Source organism: Parambassis ranga, chromosome 7 (assembly GCF_900634625.1).
Source record: "Parambassis ranga chromosome 7, fParRan2.1, whole genome shotgun sequence".
Classification (NCBI taxonomy): domain Eukaryota; kingdom Metazoa; phylum Chordata; class Actinopteri; family Ambassidae; genus Parambassis; species Parambassis ranga.
In genome coordinates this window covers 19,690,811-19,708,109 of record NC_041028.1, presented here as the reverse complement: position 1 = coordinate 19,708,109, position 17,299 = coordinate 19,690,811, and the positions used below count along the sequence as shown (strand labels likewise).

Here is a 17,299-nt window from a genome sequence, read left to right as displayed (position 1 = left end):
GTCCATGGCTGTGGGATGTAAATGGTCTTTTTTCAACGTTGTCAAAGTTGCCATGTTGATAGATGAGAAGGACCCCTTGTTGGAGATAAAAGAGAAGGAATATCATTTTCTTGTTGATAATATGTATGATTCCTTCATTTTCTGTACAATCAATTGAACCCGTGTACATATGAACTCCTCCTGTAGCTAAACACGATTCAGATAGCATTTGTCTTGAGTGTATATTTTAATGAAAAATAACAAATAAATTTACATGAGCTGAAAAAAAAAACACTTTGGTCTTCATTTAACCGTATGCAGATGGATGGGGATTGGGGGGGGAAGCAGATATAACTGACACTGATTCAAATATATACATATATACAGGCTTCCTTGTATGGGCTGAAGTGCTGTTAACCAACAGTGTGGCAGTAAGACAGCATGTGCAATATAACCCTAAACTAAAGTAAGATAAATACATTTTAGCAGTCTTTAATGTTTAATCTAACCAAAACTCAGGATAGATGTCAATTCTGCAGATAACATTTATGGTGTGTAAAACCTGGCTGTTTTAATCGCCCAAAGATGACATGTATACAATATGCATTTAGAGTCAGTTTTAAGTACCCACTCTATGGACACATGAGACCAAAGTGGACTTGTTTGGTTTTAATGTTCACCACCATGTCTGCTGAAAACCAAACACAGCATCTTAGCAGAAACACCTCATACACACTGTCAAGCACGGTGGTGGAGGTCCGATGACTCTGGCTACAGGATCTGGACCATGAACTCCTCTGTATACCAGAGTGTTCTTGAGACAAATGTGAGTCCATCTAAGCTCGGTGGAAACTGGGTCCTATAACAAGACAATGATCCAAAACACAGCAGCTAATCTACATTCTAACTCTTGATGGACAGCACACAAATAAAGCTATTTTATGGCAAACAGCTCTTCTAGACAGATTCAAAGTTAGGTGTGTTAGGTTTACCTAACACAAATAAACCCAATCTCTCACTTGCTTGTAATGGCTTTTATTTGGCCCAGTATATTATGTCTGATATTTCTGCTGCCACCCCAATGCATTAAAGGTAATTATCACGCCTTACTGTCAGCAGTCCTCAGTGAACTTAACAAAAAGCTGATGTCCGCACACATTAAGTCTGCCTGAGTGTCATTTCTTACTTAACTAATTCTACAGACAGTTCACAGTCTTTTGGCACACACCATTATACTAGTAGCTGTGGAGCTTTGTTTTTAGTTGTCTCTGTGCATATCATTGTTCTCTACAAACCAGCAGGGATTCAGTATCGTGTTCAAGGGCACTTAAAAGAGCTTATCCTTGCTTTACACCAGACCTCCCAGGTGAAGGATGGGTTAGTTAACATTTTAAGGTTCCAAACATAGCCTTCCAGCCACCAGCAACAGCAGCACAGTCAGGTTTGGGGCACTCAGTGGACTGTTACCACTGTTCGTTGGTAGTTCCAGTGGACTTCCTGTTCCAGGAGAACTACTACTTCCTCTAAGCTCAGTCACAGAGGCACTTTTTGTTGTTGAATCCATCACAGAGGTTGTTGTAACCCCCACTTCATCTCCAGTATTTTCTCCTTCCGATCCTCCGACAGATGCTCCATCTTTGGGGGACTGCTGGTCTGAGACATCTCCATCTGCAGTCTTGTACCACTGACACTGGAAGTCTTTCTTCCAGATCTCAGCTGGGTCTGGTTCTGCTGGTTTGGCGTCAGTGTCTGGCTGATCTGTGGCTTTTGCTGCTGACATCTGAGAGGGAAGAAGTGTGAACATCATTTCTTTATTGTTTTACATCACCTGATTTGATCAGGTGGGAAAACATTCTAAAGAATAAAATTCAAGAATTTAAACAACTACAGCTATATACTGAAAAAACAAAGTCATGATCAGAAGTTAGTGCCCCCTCTTTTAACTTGTTTGTTGTTTTTGTGTAAAACACAATAAAATCACCTGATTATTGTGGGTCTTACTAAAGCAAAACAAGCCCAAACCATCAGTCCTCCACCACCGTGCTTGACAGTGTGTCTGAGGTGTTTCTGTGTTTGGTTTTCAGCAGACATGGTGGGACATTAAGACCAAACAAATCCACTTTTGGTCTCATGTGTCCATAGGACATTGTTCCACAAGTGTTGTTCTTTGTTCAGCTTTGTTGCTTCCATGTGTTTTTAGACAGAAGAGTCTTTCTCCTGGTAAACTTTTTTTGGATTGTATTTTTGTTAAATAAATAATAGAACAGAGTAAAAAGGTTGATGTTTATGTCTTTGCCTAAAACCCACAACAATCAGATGATTTTATTATATTTTTATGCAAAAAATATGGCATTAAAATAGGGGATACAAACCTTTGAAAAAGCAGTGCTGTTTATCATTCTATAATATACATATTATAGAATCTATTGTAGAGGGAACATTTAAGCTACATATGCAAGGTGACAGACTTGTGCTTGTGACAGCATGTCTGAACATTATTGGTGTTATTGTGCACTGCAGGCCACCATTTCAAAAACATCAAATGAGAAACTTAAAATACAATATATAAGCAAGTTATAAATAAACTTGAAAACACGTTTCCTCACCTTTTCTGTCACTCTGTCTGCCTCTGAGGATGGGGGTGGGAGATGGAGGTAGGCAGAGCTTTCCGGATTTTGACGAACGCATCGACCCTTACCCTGGCAAAGGGAGGCCGAGCACAGTCGAGTTGCAGTGGTTACATTGATGCAGTAGGGGCCGAGGACTTTACGTACAAACTCTGCCAGGTCCTGGCACTCCCTCTGGAAAACAGGAGGCAGACGGTTTGATGGAAAGAAAACAGGAGCTGTGCATATCACCCATTGTGCATAAACTATAGCCTACATAGTGTCTAGTACTTTTTGAAAACGGAAATGTAAGAGTCTATGAGCTATTTTGTGATAAAGCTTGTTGGCAGGATGAATGTCTATACATAGCCTACACTTAATGGAAAGCTAAAGTCTGTACCTCTGTCTTAGTCTCACTCTTCCTCCAGATGACAATCCCTGATGTTCCCAAGGCAGCACTCTCCCCTATGGTGCTGACCAGGTCCGCCTATGGGAAAAGAAAATACACATCACAGCTCAGCTTTCAACAGGTAACGTAGAACTACAGACCTGTACACAGCTAAAATCCGTTGGTAGGACTCCTGTATAAACAGTACACTAATCAAATGTTCTACCTTACCTGTGACAGCAAAGTATTAGTTGAGGCATAGACGCTCTTAACCAGAGGGAACACAGGAAGATCAAAGTCTGCCCCGCTCAGAGACGACACTCGTAGTGCCTCTTTTATTTGACTGGATAGGAAAACCCTGGCTTCAGCAGTCCCCCCCTGTGAAAGAGAGACAGATAACACACATCATCAAACTAATATCGACAATAACACACAGCAGCTGTACAAGTAGAGGTACACAGAGGTTTCCACAGCTACTTGTGACCTGGTCCCGGTCTTCCCCCTGTCCTCCCCACAACACGAACACTAAACCCATAACATTAATACAAAACTTACAGCAAGAATGCAAAAAGCTGCAGCACAAATTCCAAACCCACAACTTGAATGCATGAAACTGCAACACAAACATTAAAGCCTGGCAACCCAAGTTATCCCTACAGTGCTACAGGGGGATGTTAACTAAACCTGGGGACTCTTCTGAATCTTCTGCCTGTAAAAGTGACAGAAGGGGAGACCTTTTGTATATTCGTGCAACTGCAATCATTGTAACTGTAGTGAACATTTCACTTATCAAAGTTTCTCCTCTTCATCCCTTTTGTAGACAGAATTCCGTTTTTTTTCTCAACATCTTTTGTGGGGGTAACCTTTATTTTTGACCAACTAATATTGTCAGGTATTCCATTTGAGTTGCCCTTCTCAGCCATCGTCATAAATAAAGCATCTGTGTGCACTTTATCCAGGAGGAGATGACTATAAATCTATCATCATGAAGACATCTTCTGTGTTTCAGTCAGATTTAATATGGTCCCTGTCTCATTATAAAGAATTATTCTCAATTCTAACCTTATACTTAATAGGGAGGGTAAACACCAGCAAATCAAAACATGCTATAATAGAAATATTTGAAAAGATACCTACCTGCAGCTTCTGCAGTGTGAGAAGCGGGTAGACAGCAGAGCATCGTTTCCACAGCCATACAAGCTCATCGTTAAGGGCCATTTCTGCAGGATGGCACTGGCCGCTGTAATTCGCTAACGTGGCTTGGGTGGTGTAGCTGTTGTAGCAGGAGGGGTATGGTGAGATGCCCCATAATGCTTTGGGCCTTAACCTTTTGACCTCTCTTAGAGTCTCTGTTATCAGTGACTGTGCTGCAGCCTCGAAATCAACCTGTGACAAGATTAGCAAATCAGCTTTCAGTATTGTTGACATTTTGTTCATAAAAATTACATTATTATCAAACAACTTACTTCATATAGAATCATGCACTAATAGATGCAATCAGCCTAAGGATGAGCTAATGTGTGTATAAACATGTCTGCACTCACATCTTGAGTGATTTAGTTCAATGTGGTGCTGCACAAAGGTTAAATGCCCCAAAACGTGGATGCTTCCATTATCTATGAACCTGAATGTACTTCAGGCTCAGGTTAATGATTCTGGTGATAGTGTCTGCTGCTCTTCAGTTGAGACACACCTCAATGTTAATACCATGTTATTACTCCTGGGAGATGACCGCAGTACCCTTAAACGAACTAATGCCCAGGATGGACACATGTATGGGAGACAATGATACTAATCCTCTTGACTGGAGGCAAGCTAATCACACATGCTTTCTGAAGCTGGTCACTCTCAGCCACTCTAGTGAGGAATTATCTATCTGTCTGTACTTTCTGTTCTTTTATTTTGAGGTTTTCTGTTTATAACACAGCAGTATTTTTCTACACTGCCATTGGCTAAGGTCTCAGGATCCTGCTCTAATCATGTCCTCACTACCTGAAAATGTCCTCCACAGGCTATTTGTCCAGAGAAATACGTACAGGCAGGCATTTTCTTCAATGGATACATTGAAGCTGTGTTGAATCATATCATAATCATATGAGACAACATAGACAAACCAGCGAAAACTGTGTAGTTTTGTTTTGCCTTCATGTAATAAATGTTATAATTCATTCAAATTTCACTGAGACATGCAATGACATATGGAACAACTATAAACCACGCAGAGAGAATATCATTTTTTGATACTTGTGGCAGATAATTTCAAATATTAACTATACATATTATAAATATTATAATAAATATACTATAATTACACATATAATTATTATATAATTATACTATAATCATTTTCAGTTTCCAGTATAACAAAACACTCATGTCCTTCTAATTACTAACCTTTCCTTGTTGTATTAAAGCTAGAATTAGTGGTTGGGACTGAGAGAGATGGACGTGTTATAATAATGTTAATGTGCTCGAAAATGTATGTGGACAGCAGGGCAAGACCACAAGATACACATGATCTTCATTCTGCTGTATGGAATACAGATTTGAAATAATGATATCTATAGCTGCACCTATCTGTTGACTGACTGATAGACTGATTGGTTGGTTGGTTGGTTGGTTGACTGACTGATAGACTGATTGATTGGTTGGTTGGTTGACTGACTGATTGATTGGTTGGTTGGTTGACTGACTGATTGATTGGTTGGTTGGTTGACTGACTGATTGATTGTTTGGTTGGCTTTGTCTGTAACTCTTGATCGTTTGCTTGAGAGTCCCGTTCACATAGGTATGCTGTAGGAGTCAATGTTGTAGTTAATATAAATGTAACAAGGGTAATTCAGGAATTTCTCTTGGTTTACCTCCTTCTCCATGTTATTAGATTTCACATCATTTACTGACACTATTTAAATTAGCAATTCAATGTACAAGCGAATACATTTACAGTACTAATAGTACTTAATTACAACACTTTAATGCGATGGCTTAAGAAATCAAAAGCTGCCATTAGCTAGCATACTGTTTTGTCTTTAGAGTCATGATTTCTCCTGCTATAACTGACCTTTACCATCTGTGCTTACCTTTGCCCACTTCTCCACTTCTTCTGGGCTCCAGCTAGGAAAGAAGGTCTTTAGCAGGTCCTTTGATTTCTCCTGATACATTGCTTGCTTCTCTGGGTTCCTGGACCACTGGGGGACCCACTCTGCCCAGCGCAGCACCCCCAGCCCAAGATACCTTTGGGCAGGCAAAGCTGCCTCCAAGTCCTGCTGTGTCTTTTGGAGATGGCTCTCCAAGCGAGTATGCTGTGGTAGGCCCCCATTGATTGGTGTGTCTTTGTCTACAAAAAATGGGTATTTCCCCAATGTATCTTCATAAAAGATGGCTACACGGCCCCCCTGTTCCATTCCAAAAGATCTGGGATCAGGCCGACCGGAGCAGGAGGAGTCGGGAATGCCCCAAAAGATGATAAAAGGCTGTCCAGACAGGAGGGGGAGGCGGGCTAGCTGGGGTGGACCAGCTGTACAAAGACCAGCAAAGGCAGCGAGCAAAATAAGGAGGTCAGCTGGTGAAAAGTTTTTGTGAGTCCTGAGACTGCAAAGCGTCGATTTCGCTTCTGGCTGTAGGTCTGGATTTGGCTCTGTCCACGCCATTTAAGTGGTTGCCTGTCAGGCACTCACCCCTTCAGGCCCTCATAGGCGATCATGTTCCTGAAAAAACACATTAAAACACGTCATTAGTCAATATTATCATAAGATCATGATCACTAAACAGAATAAAATCAAGCCATGTGCAACAGCAATGAGACATGTTTCCACTGTTGCTGATATTATTAAATTAATTGATCAGTATTTATAAATGATAATAATATACTACCTTAATAAACAAGTTGGTGCCACTTAAGCTGTAGGAGTAGTATTATAGAATCAAGAATCTTTTTGTCACTATGCAAGGCACAATGAAATTTTGTTTTTATAGCATAATTATTTGGTGAATATCCTGATTAAACTGAATTTGAAAGGCTGCAGACAACAAACAGGTTAGTTGATCATATTATTACCAAGCAGCAACCTCCGGGGCCCAGACATGATGCCAGTGCTCAAGTGTTAAAACCTGCTGTTCACCCTGCAGCCTCTAGGGGCTGGCTCTAAAACAGGTCAATCCTCATAGACCTCCATGGTAAAAATGTCCAACTTCTCAGCTGAAATAAACATGTTTACAGACTGGTGCAAAAAACATTCTGGTCTCTATTTCTTTTCTCTGGTTCCCTTCTAGTGTCAACCTAGGACCTAATATACACTAAATTATCTGTGACGGGCCGCATGAGTGGGGTGCCGTATCACTGTGATCGCCCACCTGCTTCAGCTCCACCTCTTTGTCCTTATTTGAGTTTTGGTGGACTGTGATGCTGCCAACATGGCGAGGGTCAGAGTCTCTCATAGCCTTCCACAGAGACACAAAACAGCACCTTAGAAACCAGTGGGTGACTTTACAGGAGCTTCATCCATAGTTGAACCCATTACTTGGGTTTCCGGTAAAATCATGAGGAACCTCGATATGTTCTTTAACTCTCAAAATAGTCCAGACGCCTTGCTTCAATCTTCTCTATGTATGATGACCTGGATGACTGAGAATCTTCATCAACAAACTCTCAAAATAAATAAGTCTGTAGGACAGCCTACTGTCACCTGCATGAAGATTAGAAACATCTTGTCACACGCTGACCAGCTTACATTTATTAGCCAGAATGTCCTGTCAGTAACGTTTTATTTATCAGTATACTTCATAGTTCACACCTTTTTATTTCATGGTTTGTATTATTTTCTAAATTGTAGATTCATACTGAAGACATCAAAGAAGACAAAACGTGTCATCTGTTCACCTGTGGAATTTGTTGCCTTCTTAATATGTTTGACACCATCAGTTGTGTTGTGCAAAGGTAGGGTTAGTACATAGTTCTCTACAGATAATACTCTTATTCAGCTACTGTTCAAATCCATGATACTGCAAGAAGCACTCAACTAGCTGAGGAGATGATGGTCCATCATTATTTGAAGACATAAAGGTCTTAAAATAAAACCTTTGAATATATATCTGCAAAAACCATCCAATAATAATGAGTCGACCCCAGAAAAGGACCAGATCAGCCTCAGAAATCACATTCCATCTGAAATATAGAACTATATAATAATAATAATGATATAGAACTTTTTAAAGTTTTCATTTAAATCCTTACATGTTTAAAAAATGTATTAAGATGAAACAAAATGCAGCTGAAGATGAAACTATATATCATACACATAATAAAACACATGCGCTCAAAATACACTACAAATAGCTCAGACCTGGTGGTCTAAATATAGTGCTTGTCCAACAAACAATGTGGATCCCTGTCTTTGTAAAGATGTAACTTCTGTTGCTCTGACATGTTTGATATAAAATGAATAAAGACGATCAGTGGAATCATTGTGAAAATACCTCATTTGAGGTTAACGCACATCAAGTTTTCACTGCTTTAAGGTGGATGCATCTGCCATTGGATCTTGGCTGGTTTGACCACCATTTTGCACTTAGAGGCTGACATTTATAGCAGAGATAATGCTAACTCTCCAGCTATTGCTAATTAACCAAACAATCAGTTGCTTTAAAAAAAGAAAGCCACATATAACACAGACTACAGATAAACTGGCTCACTTTTTAAGTCTAAGAGCAGTGCTAATGCTAGCCGAGGTTAGCTAAATAATCAGGCCGCTTATCCAAATGACTGCAACCTTGGAATTACAATTGCTTGTGTGCTACGCAATACAAACACACATATTGTCTTTCATTAAATTGCATATCCATATGATCTTAATTAATTGTTTTTTTGTTTTGATTTACTTTTTTTTACTTTACCATTAGGTCAAAAGGAAAATACTAAAACAGGGCACACTAACCATGGCAACTTGCTAATCTACACAAACTTACCGAGGCTGACGTATTTATTCCTCACACACTGGACAACATCCAAGTTTCTGCTACAGGCAGTAAAATGCGTTATTCCTCTGTCTTCAGTTTTATTATTTACTTTTCCAGGGAGATAGCTTTGGATTTGTAAGGGCATGGATCAGCTGTGCATGTATAACATGCAGCACAAAAGAACCTGACATCCGGAAGACAGAGAGCGAGAGAGAGCGAGAGAGAGAGAGAGGAGGAGACACAAATAGACGAGAGAATTAAAAATACAGAAAATATGTCAGGTCAGGATTGACAATTGAGCGTGGAAAAATGAGTACGAAAAAAAATGGAAAAAAAATAGATTAAAAAAATGAGCAAAAGAGAGATGAAGTGGCCCTGAAAGTCTGTGCCTGGAGTCGGAAAGATTTGTGGAGAAGAGGCTGTGTGTGGGTGTGTGTGAATGACCTCACCTTCACAGCCAGGCTAAGCTTCCTTAATGAGAGAAGTAAGCAGGGTCAGTGGCGACCATACTGACTCACATGCCCAACAACACTTACTTTAATCCCATAATCCCCTGCTCTACCATGGCTGGTCTTGGCTAAACAAACACCAGAGCTGTGGAGGATCACACCTCCATCTTCCTGTTCATCACCATCAGCGCCGCCCTCATGGCTGTTTCTTTTCTGGTTCCTGTATTCTTTTTCTCCTCCTCTTAAATATCACTTACCTTCAAATCCTGGGCTGGGCATGTTTTGCCTAACCAATCCCACTTCCATGTCAAGGCGGTAGCTTTGCTACTCTGTTGGTTTCTGACTGCGATGTTCCTTCTTCCTTTTTTAGCCAATAATTACTAATCAAATATAAACGCATAGAAAAGATGACAGATCAGAGTGAAAGGAAGTAGCTCACAAGCCATACATCACCTCTGCCAAAATGACTTCCGCCTGTGGCCCTGGCCCTGATAATAATGTAGCTGGTGATGCAGCACATTAAGGGACAACCTACATTTTACATATGCAGTCACACCTAGAAAGTAATTTCCTGTTCCACTGGTGACAGACAATCATGGTGGGGAGCCAAACATCAAGAATCTTTAAACTAAGCTAAGACTCCTTCCAAGGCTGAGGCCCCTCTCCCCATAGACCCCTGGGATTCTGTCTGCTCACCTACAACTGGAATGCCGAATGCAGCATAAACCGCATCATAAAGTATGTTGAAGATTCAATATGGGTGGGGCTTGTCAGTGACAGCAACAAGTCAGCATACAGGAAAAAGTTTCTTACTATATGCGGACTGTGCAAATAAATAGGGCCCCTACACCACCAGGGGGCCCCAAAGCTGCAAGTTCAGCCTGTTTTCTCAGAATCTCAGAATTCTCAGAATAGCGTCAAAATTCTGACGTTAATTTTAGAACTACAGGTGCCGGTAAAGCTGTAAAACTCCATGAGAACAGAGAAACTTGTTTTCTTGAGATGGCAGGATTAAGAACAAAGTTTGTTTGAGCCTCAGGGCACCCTTCGATTTTGGCTACGTTCGGATCCCTAACCATAGATATAATTTTTTTTTTATATTTTTGTATGTTTTTGTGGGTTGTGGGGTCATGACACCTAAAATGTGTGTTTTTTTTTTTTAAGGAAAAGGTTCAAAACTATAAGGGATACATGGGGAAAGCATAATAATATGTCAGGATTAGAGTATATCAAAGATTTGCTGATAAAATGGGAGTCAATTGGCCAAACGTGTACCTAAGGGTGCCGAACGTAACAAAAATTTGTATCTCCCATTGTGAACACCTTGAGAAAGTGGGGACAATTGATTTTTGTAAATAATCATAAAAAAATATTTCTCGCCAAGTTTTGTACATTTAGCCTTTAAACTGACGGATATATTGAGAATCAAAAGACAAAAGACAAAGCAAAATGTACACGTTTGGGCCCTAGGATTCCCACAGTGCTGCTAGTGCTGCAACTATAAAAATACATCTGAAGACAATGTGCATATTAATAATGAAAATAAAGAAGCGTACACAGTCCTGCTCTTGCCTTATTGTTCTAAATATATGACATGATAAGAGACCGTTGAAAAGAAAGACCTGCTAGTCAATAATTACAGGCAGGGGCCTCTGAAGAATAATTTCTTTGGAGGCACAGCCCTCCATGTGCTAGCCAGAGGTACCCTGACTGCCATTAGGTACCAGGATGAGATCCTCAGACCCATTGTCAGACCATATGCTGGTGCAGTGGGCCCTCGATTCCTTTGATGCATGACAATGCTAGGCCTCATGTGGCTGAAGTGTGTCAGCAGTTCCTGCATGATGAAGGCATTGATGCTATGGACTGGCCTGAACATTCCCCAGACCTGAATCCAATCCAGCACATCTGGAGCATCATGTCTCGTTCCATCCACCAACGCCACGTTGCACCACAGACTGTCCAGGAGTGGACTGATGCTTTAATCCAGGTCTGGGAGGAGATCCCTCAGAACAACATCTGCCGCCTCATCAGGAGCATGCAGGTGTTGTAGGGAGGTCATACAGGCACGTGGAGGACACACACTCTACTGAGCCTCATCCTGACTTGTCTTGAGTGTCCCCTTTATTATTTTTGATTTATAATGCTCTATATGCAACGCTCAACGTCTTTTATCTACAATCTTAGAAAAAGAGCTTAAATATAACTATGACATTTCAGTGCTTCCCCTCCCATTATATTAGGGGCAACCCCCACCCTCCTTTAAAGGACCTGTTGGTCTGTAATGCCACAGCAGAGGCTTGTATCATCATCCATAAACCTTTATTACATTTTGAGTAAGTACCTAAAAAAATGTTTTTAAATAAACACATTGCACACATTGCAGACCTCCTGCTATTTAATGCTAGCTTATTTCCAAAAGATTTATGTTAATTGGGATAAACTAGCTTAATGCACAATGTAGCCTGTTTTGCATTTATTCCTTATAATATTACGTTTTTGTAAAATTAGAACTTTTTTACTTAACATATTCCGTTTTTATTCTTCTGAATTTATTTATTTGTCTCCAATATAGCAACAAGGTAATAGGTGTCAAACTGTACACACACCTGCAGATGTTCGGCTAAATTGTCTGAATTCTTTCTCTTTTACAGCATCTTGCATATAGTAAAATGAGACAGGTGTGTTATATATTGAAAGTCTTTATTTTAATTGTCAATTTGTCCAAACCAACCAAGAGTCTGACAGCGTGTGTAGTTTAGTTAGGATCCCAGACTCACTGCTGAACAGGCTTCCCTGAGCAAGATGGCGGCGACCTTCGGACACCTGTCATGGCTTTGTGCCGTGTTTCTTCTCTGCTCCGCTACATGTGTGCTGGAGGGTGTGGACAAAGTTCCTCACAGTTTTCATCTCTGCCCCCTGCTGCTGCCTGCTCCCATCATCTTTTCGGACTCGGCGCCGACCGACGTCTTCCGGCGCAAAAATGTGACGTAAGGGGCGCACATATTCGAGAGAGGTGTTTTTTTAAGTTAAGGCAGATCAAGGGGCAGAATTTCTCACAAAGAGAGGATGCACAACTGGCAGGAGAACGAAATTAAAGAACTTTTGACCATCCGGGGCTCGGAGGCAATCCGGAACCAGATCACGGGCACGGTGAAGGACTCGGTAGTTTACAACAGGATGACAAAATTGCTGGCGGAGAGGGGGGTGTACAGGTCACACATGCAGGTGATCAGCAAACTGAAGGCGCTCAGAAAACAGTACGCCAAGTATCACCAGCAGAAGGCTCGCTGCGGGAGCCACCGCGTTGACTGGCCGTTTTATGAACAGTGTCACAGGGTTTTTGGGAATGCACCAGCGGGGAGTCCGGCTAAACGGCCGCGGAGTCCTTCTACCCCGCCTGCGCCCGCATCCTCTCCGCCGCCCCCCGCTACCAGCAGCGCGGAGCATCGGGAGGTTGTAGTCGGCCTCTGGGACGAAGTTAACGACAGGGACGTCAACAAGCACCTAGGTCCGGTGGACGCAGAGGACGAGGAGGACCAGTACAGTCCGGCAGAACACTTGCACTCCATCAATGCCAGTAAGTATGCTTTTGTGTAATATTTTATAAGCGGTGTTGATGGACTACATCATATTTAGGTGACATGAATGCTCATTGAAGCAAACCTTGATACGGGTTTGACTTTACATTGTTCATGCATGTTAATGTGTCACGTTTTCGCTGCTTGCTGCACCAACATCCATAAAGACCCCTGTCCATGTGTGCTGTGACTACATTGTGCAAAGTTGTGCAAAGTTGCAACTAGACAACTCCCCTGAGTCAAGCACATCTTCAAATAAAAAATAAAAAAAACACCTCGAGTCCATTTGCCTCGATTTAAACTCTTGGACATAACCATGACGTGGATGAATGATCCACAGACATGTTTGTTTATGTTGAGATGTTGCTCCATCTAAGAAAAGTTCTCACAGAGTAATGAAACGTGGGGCCGGACCACATGGACCCAAACTTGAGCTGACAGGATATATTGAGGATCTTGATGGGGTTTTCCGTTATGCAACAGGTTTCAAGTCAGATACAGTATGTTCCCTGTATTTCGACAAGGATCATTTGGTCTTCACCTTTTTAACTATAAGAGTATTCCTTTCAGTCAGACCAGTGTTTTGTGTTTTTACCTTGACATGTTTCGACTGCTTCCTGCAGTCTTCCTCAGAAGTCACGTGATGTTACCGGTGACGTGTCTGCCAGTTGATTTTATGCAGGTTGTGGCGCCGTTCTCCCACTACTCCAGGTAGTAGGGGAACAGCGCCACCTGTAGTCCGGCTTCTTCAGTGCTGTGTACCAGGTGTAGGACAGCAGTCTGGTCTCCTGAGGACGGTGTCCCAGGTGTGGGACAGTGTGAAAGTCCCCTCGTCCCGGTTCCCACACCTGGGCTAAAAACCATAAAAAACACTGGTCTGACTGAAAGGAATACTCTTATAGTATGTTCCCTGGTCTGGTCTACTAGCACACTGCTGCTAAGTGCTAACAGCTGATTGATTTGGACTGCCTGTACCAACAAGAGCGATGCTGTCCCTTCCATGTTTGACTTTCCCTCTTCAGAACTAGGTGTAGAGGTCATCTGACAGGAAGGAAAAGAAGAAACAAACCACCTGTCAGATCAAAGTCCGCACTTAAGGCGTATATTCATTGTAATTTTTCTAAAGCGCAGAGTCCCACAACAACGTGTCACTGTCTTTGATTTTACAGAGTACACCGTCCCAGCAAAGAAAAGGAAAACAACAGTGATGCAACAGGTGTCGGCTCTGGTGTCAGCAACAGTCACACAGCTCAGAGAGATGGATGCTGCCATGCAGGCGCAGGAGGACGCCCGTCTGCAGAGGCTCATGGACCATGAGAGGGAAATGCAGAACAATCTAATGAGCGAGCTCATAGCCATGCATGAAAGGATCAGTCGAGAAAACCACGAGAGGCACCTGGAACTTGTGGACAGGATACTGTCAAGGTTCCCCTCACCGTCGAAACCTTTAGGCCACTGACTTACTCATGTGTAGGGAACACTTTGACTCTGTCCCCCACCAGCTGACTAGTGCCTAAGACCACCTTTTTTTATTTTTCCTGTATTTTTCGACATAAGGAAAATCATTGTCACACTTGCCTTTAACCTCAGTCCGGTTGGTATGTGACCCTGTGTGCGACAACACTGAACTGCTGATGAGTCGTCCACAACAGCTTGGAGGAGTTTCAGGCCATTCTTCAGTACAGAACAGCTTCAGTCTGAAGTGTTATAAGGAGGACTGCTTCAGGTCAAGATTTCATTAGATTAAGTTCAGGACTTTTTCACAAAACATTAACGGTGTTCCTTTTTGACCTTTCCAGTGCTCAGGGTCAGTGTCTTGCTGCATGACCCAGCTTGTCCTCAGCTCACAGTGTCTTGACACTTTTTAATATAGGTGGTATAATGTATTCATTCTTCTCTTGAATGATGCCAAGCTGTCCTGGTCCAGATGTAGAATAACAGGCCTAAACCATGACACTGCCACTACCGTACTTCACAGTTTTTTGTAAGGTTCTTATGCAGGTTTGCAGTTTTTTTTAAACCCAGCAGCTCTGCTTTGTCCACGTGAGCTTCAGCAAACTGTAGATGGGCAGCAGTGTTCTTTTTGGACTGCTATGCACACCATGGCTGTTCAGTGTCCTCCTGATGGTGGCTTCGTCAACATTAACAGTAGCCAGTGTTTTACCATTGTTTCATAAGGGGCAAAGATGATTGGTAGTTTGCCCATTATGAAGCTGTTCAAATTAAGCCTGTGATGATAACAGCTACAGTCATGTTGAAAAGTTTGTACCCCCACATTTAATTCTATGTTTTGTGTGTAAAAACATAATGAAGTCATACAGAAAAACCTTGACTTCAAGGTTTTGCTGCTAATGGTCTTATTGTGACAACAGGGTGTCAGAGATCTTCAGGAGTGTGGCACTGACTAGTAAAGGACAACATGGATGGATGAAAACGTTCTTTATTTTGCCATGGAAACCACAGTAAGCTATACACACTGAAGGAAGGCTCTTTAGCCTGCATGTAGCACACTAACTGAGGGGCCGTCACAGGTGTCATTCTTGGCTGACACGAAATTCCCGGTTGCGTTTGCTGTCGTCTGCAAACCGGAAGAAAACGTGTCATTGAGGAAAAGCACCTTCTGCACAGGGTTTAGTGTTTTTCAAAATAAAAGCATTAAATGGTTTTACCGAAGGCTCTTCTTACCTGGTGGTATGTGTAAGACACACACAGGTCAGCCTTTTTATTTTGTTACTGTAGATACTTTTATATCGCCCTTACTTTCTTCACCTTCTTTCTTTGTGGAACAATAAAGTCAAAATTAATTTCCACTGACAGAATGACCTGCAGTTGATGATCCTCGTCTGCACGCACACCTCAAGGATGTCTTGTGTATTGTGGGATGGAAACGGACCTCATAACCAGCTGGAGCTCAGAGTCACAGCTGCATTATGGGTTCCGTTACAATCCCACCCACAAAAAAACAGATTCAAGGCCGGGTTCCTTAGGACAGCTACAAAAACAAAGATAAAGACATGGTCATAAACAGATACACACATGTATGTTAATTATGAAAGTACCATGTAACTGTAAGTGCTATCTGTGTTACCATACTTTGATCAAATTATGTTTAAAATGTGCGAGTAACTCCATAAGGATCCTGTTTTGAAAGGAAGAAAATGAAACAGTATAAACATGATTGTTCAGATTTGTGAGCCCTGTGGCTTCATGTTTCATCACTATTACAGTTCATTTGATTGGAGTGGAAACTGTTACAGTTGATTTAGTTACATTTGAACACATTTCAAACAAAACGCACAAAATAAACTTGTGTTTTTTTGCATATTCTCTCACATTTGTGATCGGTTCAAAACCTACATACATCAGTTAAAAAATCCATCATTTTGCTTGATCGCAGTGTAAAAGTGAATAAAAATGACACTTCAAGGCAAGTTATATATATATATATATATATATATATAACTAGAAATGAGGCAGAGCACCTTCTCACCCAAACGCTGGTGAATTCAAATGTACCATAAGCCCTGTATAAAATGTTCAAGCCAAGATCTTAAGAAAAGATGTGTGGCATAGAGCCCGAGAGGCCGCGCTTCTACAAAATACAAAACAGAAACCTGATGTATAAAAGTAGATTAAATGTTCACCGAAAACATTACCACTCTATCCCTTACATATCGAAGAATGGAATGCTCTCTTATCAGTTACAATATCACACTTATAAATAGCACTTTTGTCTATGCATATCTTGAAAAACTTGTTATGTATGAAACTGTTTGTGGAGACAAAAGAAATAGAAAGTAAGCATGAGGGGACGTGGGAGGTCAGCCTAACGAGGAAGAGTGCGACAGAAGGAAGGAGAGCTGAGAAAACAGTGAAGGAAAGGATTCACGTCAGGACTGTGAAGATCTGAAGCTGCCTAAACACACAGCTTTGATAAAAACATGGAGACAGTTCATGAAGACAGACAAAACAACAGCAGCTGTGGTTTACTTTCAGTTTGTTCCTGTAGGTGATCCTATGAAGAAGACCTGTTCGTTTCCCAGCAGTCAGAGCAGGGAAGGAGCAAACATTCATTCAAACTTACTTTAAAATCAGATTATGACAGAAATGTGAAGACAAACTGAATAAAGAGGAAGGTGGAGAGAGAAGTGGTTCTCAAAAAACACAGTAAACAAAGTGAAAGTAAGAAGAAGGCCCTGAAAGACATGGGAAAGTTTGAAAAGCAGTGAATCATTGTGCAGCTCACCAGTGTCTGAGCGGTGTGCCGTCTCTGTCGCACTCTGCCTGCCAGCTGCACACGGAGTCCTCCTTAAATACTGCACAAGTTGATTTCACTTTCAC

The 17,299-nt window shown here is 41.5% G+C and overlaps 2 protein-coding genes across 4 annotated transcripts; one reads left to right on the top strand and one right to left on the bottom strand.

The window, feature by feature from the left end:
• Positions 1-213: 213 nt before the first annotated feature.
• Positions 214-9,824, bottom strand: LOC114438816 (hyaluronidase-1). Of its 3 annotated transcripts, XM_028410391.1 has the most exons (8): positions 9,378-9,561; positions 8,938-9,112; positions 6,054-6,680; positions 4,111-4,359; positions 3,205-3,351; positions 2,986-3,072; positions 2,586-2,780; positions 214-1,759 (listed from the first exon to the last, which is right to left on the bottom strand). In XM_028410391.1, exons 3-8 carry the CDS (start codon positions 6,621-6,623, stop codon positions 1,370-1,372), a joined length of 1,638 nt encoding a protein of 545 aa, XP_028266192.1. In that variant the 5' UTR covers positions 6,624-6,680; positions 8,938-9,112; positions 9,378-9,561; the 3' UTR covers positions 214-1,369. The 3 variants fall into 3 exon arrangements, with proteins under 3 accessions (XP_028266192.1, XP_028266195.1, XP_028266194.1); XM_028410394.1 differs by lacking the exons at positions 8,938-9,112; positions 9,378-9,561 and adding an exon at positions 9,635-9,824; XM_028410393.1 differs by lacking the exon at positions 8,938-9,112.
• A 2,559-nt stretch (positions 9,825-12,383) lies between these two features.
• On the top strand, positions 12,384-16,280 carry LOC114438605 (uncharacterized). Its single transcript, XM_028410084.1, has 2 exons — positions 12,384-12,957; positions 14,128-16,280. Exons 1-2 carry the CDS (start codon positions 12,447-12,449, stop codon positions 14,415-14,417), a joined length of 801 nt encoding a protein of 266 aa, XP_028265885.1. The 5' UTR covers positions 12,384-12,446; the 3' UTR covers positions 14,418-16,280.
• The last annotated feature ends 1,019 nt before the right edge of the window (positions 16,281-17,299 follow it).

Bases quoted from the DNA above. Each gene is read 5' to 3' on its own strand.
- LOC114438816 (XM_028410394.1), bottom strand. From the start codon at position 6,623: ATGGCGTGGACAGAGCCAAATCCAGACCTACAGCCAGAAGCGAAATCG. The intron at 2,781-2,985 runs GTACAGACTTTA...CCTGTTTTCCAG, and splicing joins AGAGTGAGACTAAGACAGAG to AGGGAGTGCCAGGACCTGGC. The intron at 1,760-2,585 runs GTGAGGAAACGT...CTTCCCTCTCAG, and splicing joins CAGACAGAGTGACAGAAAAG to ATGTCAGCAGCAAAAGCCAC.
- LOC114438605 (XM_028410084.1), top strand. From the start codon at position 12,447: ATGCACAACTGGCAGGAGAACGAAATTAAAGAACTTTTGACCATCCGG. The intron at 12,958-14,127 runs GTAAGTATGCTT...TTGATTTTACAG, and splicing joins CTTGCACTCCATCAATGCCA to AGTACACCGTCCCAGCAAAG.